This window comes from Gobio gobio, assembly GCF_949357685.1.
Source record: "Gobio gobio genome assembly, chromosome: 24".
Taxonomy (NCBI): domain Eukaryota; kingdom Metazoa; phylum Chordata; class Actinopteri; order Cypriniformes; family Gobionidae; genus Gobio; species Gobio gobio.
The window spans coordinates 42,480,653-42,497,420 of record NC_137120.1 but is presented as its reverse complement, the minus strand read 5'-3'; the positions used below and the strand labels follow the sequence as shown (position 1 = coordinate 42,497,420).

Genomic DNA, 16,768 nt, shown 5'->3' with positions numbered 1-16,768 from the left:
TGTGAGGCACTCGGGCGTTTAACCAGCGTTGCAGCGGGCGCATGCGCATTAAGCCCAGCTGGAGCACAGCTGCAGCTGAGGCCATACGTCCCAGCATCCTCTGAAAAAGCTTGAGAGGTGCGATTTTGCCCGGCCGGAAGTACGCAGCCATGCGCCGAACTTGGCGCGCGCGTTGGGGTGACAGGCGGGCTGACATAGCCACAGTGTCCAGATTCAAACCCAGAAATGAGGTTGATTGCGTGGGCACTAATGAGCTCTTGGTCCAATTGACCGTGAGCCCCAGGCTGTCCAGATGGCTGAGCAGCATTGCCTTGTGGGCGAGGAGCTCGGCCTCTGATTGCGCCAGGATGAGCCAATCGTCCAGGTAGTTCAATATTCGCATCCCTCGGAGGGCCGCGTCCATGCACTTCGTAAATGTACGGGGTGCTAGTGACAGGCCGAACGGAAGGACGGTGTATTGATAAGCCTGGCCGTCGAAGGCGAATCGTAAGAATGGCCTGTGACGCGGCGTTATCTTGATTTGAAAATATGCGTCTTTCAAATCTAGGGAAATATGCTCTCTCGGGCGAATATGCGCGAGGATCTGCTTGGTCGTGAGCATCTTGAACGATCTCCTCATAAGAGCTTTGTTCAGACGCCTCAGATCCAGAATCGGTCTGAGCGACCCATCCCTTTTTGGCACGAGAAAATACCGGCTGTAAAAGCCTGACTCGCTCATAGAATGGGGAACCGGTTCTATAGCCACACTGCTGTGCAAAGGGGCTATCTCCGCTCGAAGTAGATGTGCTACTAACCCGCTTCACGGGTTTGACGGCCTGTATAGGAGGGGCGGGCGCGGTGCGCGCGCTCTCTGTGCTGTGGGCCAGCCGATCGCTCTCGATGGCTGGCCGCCTTACACACTGTATCTCTGCCGCTTTGAGCGGGGAATGGCTTGTGTGTGGCCCTACACTCATCGCTTCGGCCACCCTGGGCGGAGAACAAATGGTGTGTGGCGCGGCGCGTAGCGCCTGAGGCATAATGTTCGCGAAAATGTGTGAGCGCGTTTGAGCGGGCACAACTCTTACGTGTGGAACATGACCGGTTAAGAGTGGCTGTGTGACAGCGCGTGTGGTGGCTAGGCGTGGACGCAAACAAGCGGACACGTGACCTAACTCTAGCACTCGAGCGGCCGGAGGCCGCTTTATGTGAGTGGGGGACACGGGGTTTATAGTGCTTGTGTGCAGGGGTGAACACAGAAAAGTGGGCACATTTACTGCATTTGAAACACATACGGCGTGAGCCGTGCAACCAGAAATAATGCAACTTTTGTGATTTCTCTGGTTCGCCGTAAAAACGGCGGTTATTGACATGCGAGAGGGCGTTTTTGCCGGCTCGTTGGCTGTGTGAAATCCATCTGCAGCAGCCACAGTGGTGGGGGCTGACAGGAAAGAGAGTTTTGACGGTGGTCCAGCCGCGGCGGGACTTAACCGTCGTTTTTTGCCTCTGGCTAGGAGGACTTTGGAGGCTCGGACTTCAGCGCGATCCTAGGCCGGGGGCCCCGAGGGGGAGGCGGCTTACCACGGCTGGAAGAGCGCGATCTGGGGCGGCCGCTCTGTCTTCGCTGAGACGAAGGGGGCAGCGCTGGGCGCTGCGCGGAGCTCGGTGCTGGCTGGTCGCGAGGACGGCGAGCAACGGAGCTATTGCTGGCGCCGGGGCGTCTAGGCAGGAAGCGGTTCATGGCCTGCGTCGTTTTCTGCACTTCAGAGAAACGATCGACGATCCCCTTGACCGCTGGTCCGAAGAGCCCAGACGGGGAGAGCGGGGCGTTTAGGAAGGCTGCGCGCTCTGTTTCTCGCATGTCCGCGAGCATGAGCCAGAGGTGGCGCTCAGCTACCGTGAGGGAGGCCATAGAGCGTCCGAGGGCCTGTGCTGCGGTCTTGGTAGCGCGGAGGGAGAGATCCGTCGCGCTTCGCAAATCCGTGATCAACTCAGCGTCACAGCTCCTCTCGTCCAGGTCGCGGAGGAGATTGGCTTGGAGGATTTGCAGCACGGCCATAGAGTGCAGAGCAGATGCAGCTTGACCGGAGGCAGCGAAAGCGCGGCCGATCAGCGATGACGTCACTCTGCAGGCCGTAGACGGGAGGGCAGCCTTTGAGCGCCAACCAGAAGGTGGGCAAAGGTGCGCTGCGACCGCCTCTTCCACCGGAGGGATAGCATTGTAGCCTTTCTCAGCTGCGCCGTCAACTTGTGAGAGTGTCGAAGAAGCCTGAGAATGGCGCGTTCCAGGACTTCGCGAGCTCCTCGTGAAGCTCTGGCAGAAAAGGTGCAGTCCTGGAGGTGGGCGCACGGCGGCGACTGTTTAGGAAGCATCCGTCAAGTCGATTCGGCGCTGCCACCTTGGGCGGGGCCCATTCGAGGCCTAGCTGCTCGACAGCCCGGGTGAGAAGGCGCAACAGTTCGGCGTCCTCACCCGCTCGAGAGCGTCCGGAGGCTCGGACTGAAGAGGTCGCGGAAGACCATTCCTCGCTGTCGGAAGCCATGATGGAGCAGCTGTCGGCGCGTTCCGCGGCCGCATCCGCCTCATCCCCGGAGGCGGCAACAGAAATGGCGGCCTGGGGTGGGGGCGGGGAAGGCGAGAGTGAAGCAGGCGGGAAGGGTTCCGGCGAGCTTCTCTCAGCGAACTCCGGAGTCCGCTGCGAGCGGCGCTTCTTTCTGCGCGGCTTAGCAGAGACTGGAGGGATGTCGTCCTCGAACTGATCGAGTCGAGCCCGCAGGGTCGACATCGTCAGTTCCTCGCCCTCCGGGCATCCGCCGGCGAGAAGTGCGGCGGCGGCGTGATCATGGCCCAGGCAGAGAGCGCAGATCACATGGCGGTCCCCGGAACTGAGCTGTGCGTGACACGAGCCGCAGGTGGAACGAGACATTTTGGAACAAACATTTTTTTTACATTTTTACATTTTTATGCATTTGGCAGACGCTTTTATCCAAAGCGACTTACATTGCATTCAAGGTACACACATTTTACATTTGGTCAGTTCTTGCTTTCCCTGGGAATCGAACCCATGACCTTGGCGTTGCTAGCACCATGCTCTACTGTTTGAGCTACAGGAAAGCCAAACGCTCGGCTCTTTTTGAGAAAGTGTGACGCAGCGGCGACAACACTGAGCGTGAAAAAGGATATGGGCTGCCGGATAGCAGAGCAGGCACGGATGGCTGAAGGTGGCGCGATGCTGCCGGCTTCTTCAGGCGCTGTCCTCTGCTTGCTCGTCTGCACGATCACGGCGGCGGGTTCCAGATCCAGCGATGCGAAGGGCTTCGCTGAAGAAAAGAAAATCGAATATGCAGCCCGTGAGCCCTGTTTATATACACGTGGCCACGCCCCACCTGTAGGCAAATGAAGCCAGGTGGTCGCCACGTCACGCGCGCTCACCGATAAGCTGCTGCAGTTGCCAGCAGAGCAGCCAATAGCACGCTGGAATAGCCTGCTATGGTCTGCCAGGCTGCCGCACTGCGTTGACAATGTTACAAAATTAAGGATAATTTTGGGTTTTTCAGAAATCTCGAAGAAAGAATACTTTCCCGATGCGTAAGGAACTTACGCAATACGAGAGAACCTCTCGTAAGAGAACCAATACTACCCCATTCAAATGCTGATGCAGAGAGAGTGTTTTCTGTGTTTTCTGTGATGTGTGTGTATATAGCTATTATATGTGTGTATATAGCTATGTATATAGCTATATATATATATATATATATATATATATATATATATATATATATATATATATATATATATATATATATATTGCTATTATTATAATATTATTATTTATTTTATTTTTTGTTGCAATTTTTGCTTTGTTCGCGGAAAAATTTTGGTTGGCCCCACCAAATCTCACTCTAAGTTTTTTTGAAAAGTTGGCAGCTCTGCCTCCGGCAGGGACGGATTGACAATCTGTGCGTTCTGGAAAAGTCCAGAACGGCCGTCCAACCGAGGGCCGTCCCCCGGCCGTCGGCAAAAAAAAAAAAAAAAGAAAGAAAAGAGTCTAATAACCAGTCCCTCCAGAAAAACGCGATTATGCGATCGCGTGATTTAACGCATAATCAGCCAAAGTCCGCATATTCATGCGGGGGCCGCATTTTTTCAAATACGCCGCACTTTCGCCGCATAAATTGCCTATTTCCGCGTGCAAAATATGCGGGGCTATCATGATTTCATAATCCCCGCATTTTCGTTGCAAAAAAAGTCATATATATTAGCAGAAAGTTGAAAAAATTTCGTTTACTTCACACAAGAGCCGCCATTTCTGCCTATTGCCATGGGAAAGTTTTGAAGTGACGTGATTACCCGACGCGAACGTCATCGAAAAGCTTCAAACCCCGTGGAGAAACCATAGACACCGGTGAAACCATGATGAAGCACAAACTCCCATTGGCCAACAAAAATAACAGCAAAAGAGCAAAGCAGTTTCCCTGTGTGCTGACTGATTTCAAAACACAGCATCATGAAGCTTTGAAGCGTTATGAATCAATGAGTCGATTCAGCGGTTTGAAGCATTATGAATCAATGAGTTGATTCAGCGGTTTGAAGCGTTATGAATCAATGAGTCGATTCAGCGGTTTGAAGCGTTATGAATCAATGAGTCGATTCAGCGGTTTGAAGCGTTATGAATCAATGAGTTGATTCAGCGGTTTGAAGCGTTATGAATCAATGAGTTGATTCAGCGGTTTGAAGCGTTATGAATCAATGAGTCGATTCAGCGGTTTGAAGCGTTATGAATCAATGAGTCGATTCAGCGGGTTGGATCGCCAAAGTCACGTATTTCAGCAGTTTGACACGCGATCCGAATCATGAATCGACTCGATGATTCATATCATCATGATGCTGTGTTTTGAAATCAGTCATCACTATATAAGTCGTTATTTAGTTTTTTTTGCACACAATAACTATTATCGTCGCTTCATAAAGTTATTGTAGAACCACTGTAGTGAGATGGACTTTGTAACGACGTCTTTAGTAGGCTACCTTTTATGGGTCTTGAGAGTGTACATTGTGCCAATGGAGGCCTTTCTGAGCCATCGGAATTCAACTAAAATATCTTAATTTGTGTCCAACAACAAGGGAAGTCATTAATGACAGAATTTTCATTTTTAGGTGAACTAACCCTTTAAGAGATTGCACTTTGTGCATTGGAAGCACTCAAATGTCTGTTTTGTATAGCGACATCTGTAAAACAGGAAGTTATTTATTAATTTTTGCAGAAGTTGTAGCATATTCCTTTTGTAAAGCTACAGAACTTGATTGACTAAATGTTTTGTAAATTTGAGCCATTATTAAGGTCTTCAATAAAACAAGATGAGAACTTAAATATTCCAGCACTTTCTGTGATGTAGTGTTTTTTTTCTCTTTCTCATCAAACCGCAGTTTTTGCAAGTTCCCGCAATTTTATCGCATAAAATTGCATAAATATCCCGCATTTTTCATCGCATTTTTTAAGAAAACGTGCCGCATAATCAAGGATTTTTGCCCGCAACAATCACAAAAAAAAGCCACATTTTTCTGGAAGGACTGAATAACGCAATATGAACAGCCAACAGCAGGGGGACTAATACAATCACTTATATGCTGCTATGTGCAACAAAAAAAAAAAAAACCTGAGAAAGAAGAGTCGGCCTACTAGCCAGTTTGTGATTGGTCCTCGGATTTCCGGAATCCGGAATTGGCACGGGCGTCACGGCTCGGTGCATGAATTTACCGCTGGGAGTGAGAACGGGTTGAGAATACACGATATAAAAATAAATAAAACTTGCGCGAAAATTAATGTAATGCGGAGAACTACAGTTAGAGAGAGACGTGATGTGTGTGTGTGTGTGTGTGTGTGTGTGTGTGAGAGAGAGAGAGAGAGAGAGAGAGAGAGAGAGAGAGAGAGAGAGAGAGAGAGAGAGAGAGAGAGAGAGAGAGAGAGAGAGGCCCGAACGCGATGCTACGATCGAACATTGGAAACATAAGAACAATACATACTCCGTCATTTTGTTCATACAGAACATCATTCAAACTGCAAAGTGTTTGCTTATATTTGTGTACACTCGCAATAAAACAAAACATTGTGCTTTTGTCAAACTGTAACCTACAACTGTCATCTAACCAAAATATCTCTCTCTCTCTCTCTCTCTCACACACACACACACACACACACACATACACATAGATTAAAAGCAAATAATATGTATCCAACCCCATTTAAAAACAGTCTGTGGGTGTCATCTTTTGGACATTCATCATCGCATTGGTTTTCATTTCTTTCATTCACTTTGTTGTTTGTGAGAGGTTGTAGTGATGAGCTCAGATTTTCTGGTGGAATGAAGACTAAGGTATTGAATTAAATGGGAAAACATCAGGCATGCATTGCTACCACTCTAAACGTGCTAACATACAAGGGAGGGGGCTAAAAAATTGACTACGTTTTTGTTTAACCAAAAAATCCTAGCTTGCACTTTCTGTCTGTCTTCCATCAGAGTGCAGTTTTTCCTTGTCTTTCATATTTGTGTTTATTATTGTGGAATTGGCAAAGACCTGGTGGTTGTTTGTGAAAGCTTCACAGACCAAATGAATAGGGCCTAGCCATAGGTTTTGAGATGTCACTTGTTGTGAATACCTTGTCTGATAGTCTGACAGTATTGTGGCATAGTACATCCTTGCTAGTTTCTGTTGCGGACGGCTAAGGGCGAATGGCCGGATGATGGGCCTATTTGGGAGAAAGTCCAGGGCTGTTTTTTAGCCCCAGTCCGTCCCTGGCCTCCGGTATGATGTTGCAAAAAATGGCACCCTTGTCCTTTATAATTTTGTTCTTGTCCTCTGGCACTGTTTTATTTTATTTTACTTTAGTCATTTTGTATTTTTGCTTTGGATGAATGTGTCTCGTGGTGTTGTTCTGGTTATGGCATTAATAAATAAAAAGTAAAAAAAAAAAAAAAAAAAAAGTAAAGATCGGGACGCCCATCCCTGTTAAACACCGCCTCCGCAAAAAACACTAACAAGTTTTGTAGAGAGAGACAGTTGTTAATCCGTTTGAAAGCCCGTTCTCCACGGCGCTATGAGGACTTTATTTATCAGAAAGTGTTCGGTCATCTCTTGAGGAATGATTTTAGAAACTGCTTTCATCTGTCTATGCATTCTGATCACAAACGGTGAGTTTCATCTCATACCGCGACTGGAGCAGCACATGCAGAACACACACCTGAACACACACCTGAACACACACCTGAACACAGTATCATCGCAAGGGTTGTGCCAAGTGTGCGACCGCACAGGGTCTCGCGCAAAACTGAAGTGACAGCTGACCTGATGTAAAGCCAATAGTTAAAGTTTATGTTTTGTCCTTCAAAATAGTTACGTGCGATATAGATTCGTGCGCATAGTCATTAAGCGCGGCATGGCTGCCTCTGAAATGGGTCAAAGCATAGATATTACCTAAGAAGTTCCAGTAAATATGCTAGAAATGCGCGCTCATTCAAGGATATGCATTTATTGAATGGACGGAGAAAGCACGGACGCCTGCATTTCATCTGATAAAAAGGTTTTTTTATTTAACACCATAAAGTTAAATAAGCGTAGCCAAACTATTACGCACCTGTCGGAGCATCAGTGAGATGGCACCGCAGAACGAGAAAAGCTACTCTGTCTATAGGAGTTTTAAACGTTTTTAAATCTGAAAAAGCAACGAAATGGTCAGAAATCCATTTAGCGCATGTCCACAGAGGAAATACTGAAAAACAGCGCTGGTCCTCTCCTGTCTTTTTATTTTATTGAGAAATCGCGTCTGATGATTTAGTGAGAGAGCAGTCCAAACTCATTCAAGTGGATTCAGGCCGTTTTGTAAACGCGTTTGACCCATTCATAATTTAATTAGAACATAATTTAAGCGTCAAAATGTGCGCAGTTCAGTTACACAGTTTAACTTCTTGAACCTTATCATGTTAAACTGAATATACGATATTTTTTCTTCCTAAATATCCACATAAACAACAAATGGTTAGTCACTATAGCAACAATATACCCCGTTAATATTCCCCTGGGCCTTCACCTTGCGACGGGCCTGCCTGAACACATGATTGTGCTCCCTAAATACTTTGTCATACAACTTTTTTGTTATTTTAAATGTTTTGACTTAATTTAATAAAACACACTATGTTCCTTCCTTCTTTATTTGTTTGTTTGTTTGTTATGACATTAATTAGTTTGAATGTGTTTCAGGAGTGTGTGATGATGAAGTGAAGTCAGTGTGTGTGACTGAGGGAGATTCTGTCTCTCTAAACTCTGATGTTACTGAAGTACAGACAGATCTTATGATTCTGTGGGTGTTTGAACCTGAAGGGACTCGTATCGCTGAAATCATTAAAAGGGACCCAATAAACTATATATTTGTGAGTAATGATGTGAGATTCAGAGACAGACTCCAGATGGACAGTCAGACTGGATCTCTGACCATCACAAACATCAGATCTGAACACACTGGACTCTATAAACTGACCGTCATCATCAGAGGAATAACCTCAGTGAAGAGATTCAGAGTTACTGTCTATGGTGAGTAAACTCTATGAATCATGTCACAAATGATACAGTTTATTTTTTATTTTTATTCTAGGCTAAACTCAGTGTATTGAATAATAGTTTCCTTAAAGCTACACTATGTAATTCTTCCGTCCGCTAGAGGTCGCCTGTTCAAAACAAAGGCGTAGTTTGATGACTGCACGTTTGAGCGCAGACTCTTGGGTCATGTGGTCTTCAGCTCACAGCCGGTGGGAAAGAATCGGGATAGGACTCTGGCAGAAATCATGTTGATGATGTGATTATTAACATTACTGTAGTGAAGCAGAGCAGGACGAGTGTTGTGGAGCTGAGGAACCGCTGGAGCGATTGTTAATAAGATGAATGCAACACACGCCTCGCGAGCAGCGGGACTTTTATTATGAAGCCACAGTCGCCACTTCCGCTCCTCCGCTCATGAGTGTGTGTAACGCAGCTCTGTTGATCATATTAGACTCATCTGAGTGTGTTGATGATGGGATGGCGTTACTCTGTGCGTTCTCTCAGCGGCTGCTATGACACTTGTTCACACTGCAGTGAGAGGAAAGCGCTTCTGCAGAATAAAAACGCAAACTAACCCGGATATGATGTCACCAACAGGCCACACCCTCACACGTCCCGGTTCCTCGGGTAAAAGAGCATCTCACCATTTACAAATAGTTGGAAACATTTGGGATATTGAGAACTCAACAAAATATATAACACTGGCCTAGAGGTGTTTGGATATTTTACTGGAAAAATCTTACATAGTGCAGCTTTAAAAGCGCAAAATTAAAATGTTCGTGGCTAGAGGTTGCTTATTCATAACAAAAGTCTAATTTGATGATGCTGTGAATGAGTGTGGAATCATGGGAGTTGTTGTCTTCAGCTCCACAGCCGATGGACGGCAGAAATCATGTTCATGGATGAGTGAATGCATTCAAGTTTTATTAACATCACGGTGGCTTGAAGCAGGACGGGTCGAGTCTCGTGGGAGTGAATGCTCAGACACCGGCGATTCACACCGTTCTCTGGGCTTTTATTAAAGGGTTAGTTCACCCAAAAATGAAAATTCTGTCATTAATTCCTCACCCTCATGTGGTTGGACACCCGTCAGACCTCCGTTCATCTTCAGACACAAATGAAGATATTTTAGTGTAAAGCTGATGCTGAGAAAGGCTTCAGATAGGCCTCCATTGGCATTCAGTACATTTACACTCACAAGACCCATAAAAGGCACTTAAAACGTCGTTACAAAGTCCATCTCACCACAGTGACTCTACAATAATTTTACGATGCGACGACAATAGTTTTTGTGCGCAAAAAAAAATCAAAATAACGCCTTTATCTAACTTGTTCTTGTCTTCCGTGTGTGTCTCCACGACGCATGCGTGAGAATATGAGCAGATCCGGCGTTCGGACACATGACCCAGAAGAAGGGTCATGGGTTTGTTCACGAGCAGAGGAAGACGTGCGTATCTCAGCTGTTGAATTCTACACTGATCGTGCTTTAGGTCTCGGTGTAGTTCTCAAAATGGGGTTAAAGTGGCATTTCATGGATTCCCGAACGCCGGATCTGCTCATATTCTCACGCATGCGTCGTGGAGACACACACAGAAGACAAGAAGAGGTTGGATAAAGGTGTTATTTTGATTTTTTTTTTGCGCACAAAAACTATTGTCGTCGCTTCGTAAAATTATTGTAGAGTCACTGTGGTGAGATGGACTTTGTAACAACGTTTTTAGTGCCTTTTATGGGTCTTGTGAGTGTAAATGTACTGAATGCCAATGGAGGCCTATCTGAAGCCTTTCTCAGCATCAGCTTTACACTAAAATATCTTCATTTGTGTCTGAAGATGAACGGAGGTCTGACGGGTGTCCAACCACATGAGGCTCAGTCATTAATGACAGAATTTTCATTTTTGGGTGAACTAACCCTTTAAGCTTATGGTGCAGTCGGCCACTTCCGCTCTTTCCGTTGCATATGTGTGGACATGACGTTATTGACAGCAACATGCAGACAGCGTGGGTTCAGTAGTCAGGGCACTGATCAGGGATCAGCCCATTTACATATGTCTTGATCAGTGCCCTGACTACTGAACTAGAGCTGATTGAGACGCACCCCAAGTCCTGGTTAAAATGGCTGATTTCATTAAACATTATGGAAACATTTGGGATAATGTACACAAGTCAACAAAATATCTAACACTGTTCTAGTGGTTTCTGGATATTTTGATCTAAAAATATTACATGTTGTGCCTTTTAATGCTGAATTTAAATGATATTTCAAATGCTCAAAATTGCTGCAGAGATGATCAACAAATAGTCGAAATAAGAAATATATGCACAATAGCTGTTCAAATGATCAATCGGTGTCTTAGTTTAGATTAGAGCTGCACGAGTAATCATTAAAAGATCGCAATCTCGATTCAAACACACACACAATCTTTCCTAAATGACAACGGATCCAGTGTCTATTAAAACATCTGTATCGTGTTATTTTTGCAATGGATTTTATAATAATACTGAGATAAAACCTGCATGTTCTTTCATGTTTTCCAGCTCCTCTACCCATTCCTGTCATTTCCAGAAACTCTTCAGACTGTTCTTCATCATCGTCATCCTCATCCTCAGAGTCCAGATGTGCAGTGGTGTGTTCAGCTGTGAATGTGAGTCATGTGACTCTCTCCTGGTACAAAGGAAACAGTTTATTGTCCAGCATCAGTGTGTCTGATCTCAGCATCAGTCTCTCTCTACCTCTGGAGGTGGAATATCAGGATAACAACACCTACAGCTGTGTGCTCAACAATCCCATCACAAACCACACCACACATCTGGACATCAGCCGTCTCTGTCACACATGTGCAGGTACAGCAGAGCTGAGATTACTGTCTCCTGACCTGTACTGATGGGGATATTTTGTAGGTTTATTATTGTGAGCTATAACCTCAACACAATATTTGAGTATGTCATTGTTTAATACTAGAGCTTCCATTACTGTAACACCAGGTGTTGAAACTCTCTGACCAAAGGCAGGTCAGCATCACGTCAAGATAAACAGTTGAACTATTTTAAGAGTATCTCCAGTTGTGTTTTAGATGAGTTGATCTGATCTGCTGTCTTGTGTCTCGGGTTGATCTCAGACTGGCAGGACTAATGTACAGTATGTTCTGTTTTCTGTGTGTTTATTACAGAACAGAGTCACCAGTCATATATTATTCCAGTGGTAGTTTGTGTGGTGTCGTTGCTGGCCATAATTACAGGAGGGATTGTGTTCTGGATCATCAAGAACCGTTAACAAGAACCACAACCCGGCAAGTATTCCTGCAGTTCACACCAGTCTTTCTGTTTCATCATTTCAGGGTTGGGCGATATGACTAAATTAATATTACAATATGAGAAACTTAATTCCACAATAATGATATATATCACAATATAGTTATTTTGTGTTCTGTTATTAAAAATAAGAAAAATAAGCAAAGTACTAACAATATGACAAATTCAATTTAACAAAAAATATGAATTAAACAAATAAGTTTTTTCAGGTACAATAGGTTTATTCAACTTGTTAGTACAGAAATGTGTTCATCAAATGTAAAAAATAAAATATAGCATAGACTTGAATTAAACAGTTATTCAGTGTGGAGCAGTAATTAATGAGCAGCATTAATGACACAGAACATCAGGGTTATTAGGCTGCTGTCCCTTTAAGAGCGCAAACACAGATCCGTTATACTAATACACACCCGGTTTACACTCCAGAAATAACCGGCTGCGTTTACATGACTCCACACGATATGCATTTTGACATTATTGTGTTTGCATTCGACCATTCAAGCGCAATAAGACATGAAAGAGAACCAAATTCGCGATCGCATACTGTGTGTTTTTGTGCACGTCTTTATGCACCGCTTTGAGCTCTTCTTCACTGCTTATTAACATTAACACTTTTTAACATCGAGCACGTCACACATTTTTAGGCAGCTTTCCATGAGTGCACTTTGGCAGTCAGCACGAGTTCCTTTTGTAAGATTACAAATTTATACATTGTTATATATAGGTTCCAATGTAATAGAATATAACTGAAAACATTATCTATATTTGTGTTTTACATTTTGAAGTAAACTTGAGGGAGATTACGTCAGGCTGTGTAAGTGGTTGAGACATTAAGTCTTTTGTCTCTATGCAATTTCCTGACTATTTACCATGACAAGTTTAGAGCAATACTGCCTGAGTGATTGGATTAGCATCTATGCAGTTGAATGGCACTGTTATGCTGATTGAATCTGGACGAGGGACACAGTTAAGTTGGGTGTGCCCTTTACCTACACAACATATGCATTCCTTTGTGTGAATGTCTCCTCCTCTGCTGTATAACCACTCCCCCTAACATGTAGATAAATTGCCTTATTTTGTACTGTTGTAACGAATGTAGCAATTATGGCCGCAGACATAGTTAATGAATCTTTCAATGATTCGATCAAATTAACATCCTTTTCAACAAAGCACAATTCAGCTCCAGATCTCCCGGAAATCGACCATCGATCACGAGGGAGATGGGAGCTCGATTCTGCCCGGAGCTACTAGTTGTGACTTCATAACAACTGACTTCCTCATGACCAAACTCAGTTAAAAAAGGACAGAGGGCTCTTGTTAACACAAGACAAAGAAACAAACCAGATCTCTGTCTTTGCAATGACCGGTAAATTAACTCCACGTGACAGCTAAAACTCCAAGCAAGCTCACAGAAACTGTTACATATGAGTGCACCAAATCGCTGATTATTGGACTTTCATTCAAATAGCCTTCGACATAACTTGTTAGTGTGTTTACAACTGATACACGTGACTATCATGCATGTATATTACTCACAATTCATGCAAATATGTAACTATTGAATGAGTGGATGAAAAAGCATCGTGTTTGGTACCGGTGCGTTCGTATGGGTATAATCCAACAGATGAGCTGAATGAAATCTTTATAGAATTGATCATGTCCTTATAGTAAGAAATTAGGTCTAAATTTACTCTCTGCTTAAGAGCAGGAAACTAAATTCTATAGATAACCCAATTTTGTAGAAGGGGTGGAGACACAGTCACCCCTGAAGCCTAATTGGCCAGAACCCATCCAGGGGATGGGCAAATGTTTGAGTTTAGTCTCAGAACACGAACGAAGAGTTCAGTTCTGTTCTCAGTTCTGTTCACAGTTCTGTTCTCAGTTCTGTTCACAGTTCTGTTCACAGTTCTGTTCTCAGTTCTGTTCACAGTTCTGTTCACAGTTCTGTACAGTTCAGACCAGAAGCAGTGCAGAGTTCAGCTCAAGTTCGGTTCCAGTTCGGTTCGAGCTGGTTCGCGGCCTGTTCGCAGTTCAGAGATGAGCTAAGTCCTAGCAGTTTGACCAGAGCGAGTTCTGAACGGAGAGCTCCCAGGAGACGATCTGACGATCGTGACAGACCAATACAGAGAAAATGGGTTAACAACGATTTCATTCAGGCCATCTGCTTTTCTCTCACTTTCCTTTCTTTTCTTTTCTTTTCTTAAAGTTTATTTTATTTCCGTTAAGTCTCGGGTTCTGTTAAGTTTCGCCGCAAAAGTCTCTCAACAACGAGTTTCTAACAGCGCGCTCCAACTTCAAACAACGCCCACAAGACTTCCATCCAGCCGCCAACACCCCACGTGGTTGGCTTCCCCAGACGTCGACCAGACCTTCAGCGAATCAAAGATCCGGGGAAACCCCTGTACAGCCAGGAAAAGGGAATCCCCCTTGTCAGACGACACTCGAAACCCAAACGCAAGTAACGCCTTTTGATTCCAAGCTGAACTGGTGCATTAGATCAAATGTAATAACCCTGCCTAAGAAACGATAGGAAGTTAAATTACTGATCAATGGTTTCTGCAGGTCATGTTTCATAAATGCATAGATTGCTTAGGATTTCATAATTTCTCTCTCTTAGAACTTATTCTTTCCTCACCTTCTTCCTTTCTGCAACGTGTGAATGTGCGAGTGCGTGTGTTTATGTTAGATATTAGTTTGATGTGTTAGATTAATCAATAAAGTTCCGTTTGTATTCAAAGATAACTGTTCTTGTGTTATGTGCTTATCAATTTAATGTCTTGAACTGCCGATCTAAGTTACCTGGCTGTTAAATAGTGTTTCACTATTGTTCGGATATTAATATCCGCTGCAGAGTTGATATTTACGCTATAGCGTTTCAAATGAACGCTAGAAGAGTCATTTGCTCGGCTGTAAAATAGACTCTCAAAATTCCCTATGAATTCATTAATTCATTCATTTGAGCTAAATATACATGTTTCCCTTTAACAGAGCCCCCTTTAAGTTCTTACATATCGGCGGACGAACAAGTTAAGGTGTAAACATTAATTCTGAATTATTTATAATATAGTGTCATTCGAGTCTTTCATTTTAATTCAGTTCCCCGTTGAGTTATTATTTTATCTGACTCATAGTCGCTACACTGTTAAAATCAGACTGTTTTCGGGCGACCTGCTGCGCAGAGAGTTCTCATTAAAAGAATTACTTCTGTTTGATCCCGACGTCTCCTGGTTTTCATACTTCAAGATACAACTGAAGTTCACAACACTTTTCAGGAAAAATTTAGCTTTTAAGGGTTTTTACCATCGAGCACGACCCGCTCTTTATATTCTCATTCCTGCATTTCCTCAGTCTGAAGAGTCAATAGTGCTATATATTTCCATACCGTAATGATATATCAATATCTCTAACAGACATTTATACAGTGGTAGGGATATACAGGGGGGCCAAAAAGTATTTAGTCAGCCACCAATTGTGCAAATTCTCCCACTTAAAAAGATGAGAGAGGCCTGTAATTTTCCTAATAGGAACACTTCAACTATGAGAGACAGAATGAGAAAAAAAATCTAGAAAATCACACTGTCTGATTTTTAAAGAATTTATTTACAAATTATGGTGAAAAATAAGTATTTGGTCAATAACAAAAGTTAATCTCAATACTTTGTTATATACCCTTTGTTGGCAATGACAGAGGTCAAACGTTTTCTCTAAGTCTCCACAAAGTTTTTACACACTGTTGCTGGTAGTTTGGCCCATTCCTCATGCAGATCTCCTCTAGAGCAGTTTTGGGGCTGTCGCTGGGCAACAGATTTTCAACTCCCTCCAAAGATTTTCATTGGGGTTGAGATCTGGAGACTGGCTAGGCCACTCCAGGAGCTTGAAATGCTTCTTACGAAGCCACTCCTTCATTGCCCGGGCGGTGTGTTTGGGATCATTGTCATGCTGAAAGACCCAGCCACGTTTCATCTTCAATGCCCTTGCTGATGGAAGGAGGTTTTTACTCAAGGCCCCATTCATTCTTTCCTTTACACGGATCAGTCGTCCTGGTCCCTTTGCAGAAAAACAGCCCCAAAGCATGATGTCTCCCCTCCCCCCCCATGCTTCACAGTAGGTGTGGTGTTCTTCTTTCTCCTCCAAACACGACAAGTTGAGTTTTTACCAAAAAGTTATATTTTGGTCTCATCTGACCATATGACATTCTCCCAGTCCTCTTCTGGATCATCCAAATGCTCTCTAGCAAACTTCAGACGGGCCGGACATGTCCTGGCTTAAGCAGGGGGACACGTCTGGCACTGCAGGATTCGAGTCCCTGCCGGCGTAGTGTGTTACTGATGGTAGCTATTGTAACTTTGGTCCCAGCTCTCTGCAGGTCTTTCACTAGGTCCCCAGTGTGGTTCTGGGATTTTTGCTCACCGTTCTTGTGATCACTTTGACCCCACAGGGCGAGATCTTGCGTGGAGCCCCAGATCGAGGGAGATTATCAGTGGTCTTGTATGTTTTCCATTTTCTAATAATTGCTGGCTGACAATTGGTGGCTGACTAAATACTTTTTTGCCCCCCTGTATATACTGAATATCGTCATACCGCCCAGCCCTTCAGCGTTTCAGGTTCATGTGTAATTTTTACAGTTAAAATGTGATTATTGTTAAACATTTGAAAGTGAAGAAATACATTATGCTACAACAACATTCTGTGCACGTCAGTTACACAAAACTGTAAGATCCAGTGTTGCTGTGCGTGTTGTGTCTCGCTGCCTGTAGAAAACTCATGATCATTTAGAAAGGAAATGTCCGTGCCTGTCTGCGCTTGTCTTATCATAGCCGAAGCAAACATTCTGCTCTGTGTGAAGATTAATTATGGATGTAAAGGCCGCTACATACTCCGCAAGAAC

General features: G+C 44.2%; 1 protein-coding gene across 1 annotated transcript; it reads left to right on the top strand.

Annotated features, from left to right (window-relative positions):
• Positions 1–7,007: 7,007 nt before the first annotated feature.
• LOC307120905 (uncharacterized protein) lies at positions 7,008–14,614 on the top strand. The gene is made up of 3 exons (XM_079808151.1): positions 7,008–8,563; positions 11,107–11,412; positions 11,739–14,614. The coding sequence occupies exons 1-3, from the start codon at positions 8,326–8,328 to the stop codon at positions 11,840–11,842; spliced, it is 648 nt and encodes a 215-aa protein (XP_079664277.1). The 5' UTR covers positions 7,008–8,325; the 3' UTR covers positions 11,843–14,614.
• The last annotated feature ends 2,154 nt before the right edge of the window (positions 14,615–16,768 follow it).

What these genes read in the sequence shown, in the direction of transcription:
- LOC307120905 (XM_079808151.1), top strand. Translation starts at nt 8,326, where the DNA reads ATGATTCTGTGGGTGTTTGAACCTGAAGGGACTCGTATCGCTGAAATC. An exon ending in ATTCAGAGTTACTGTCTATG is followed by an intron (nt 8,564 to 11,106) that starts GTGAGTAAACTC and finishes CATGTTTTCCAG; the next exon opens with CTCCTCTACCCATTCCTGTC. An exon ending in TCTCTGTCACACATGTGCAG is followed by an intron (nt 11,413 to 11,738) that starts GTACAGCAGAGC and finishes TGTTTATTACAG; the next exon opens with AACAGAGTCACCAGTCATAT.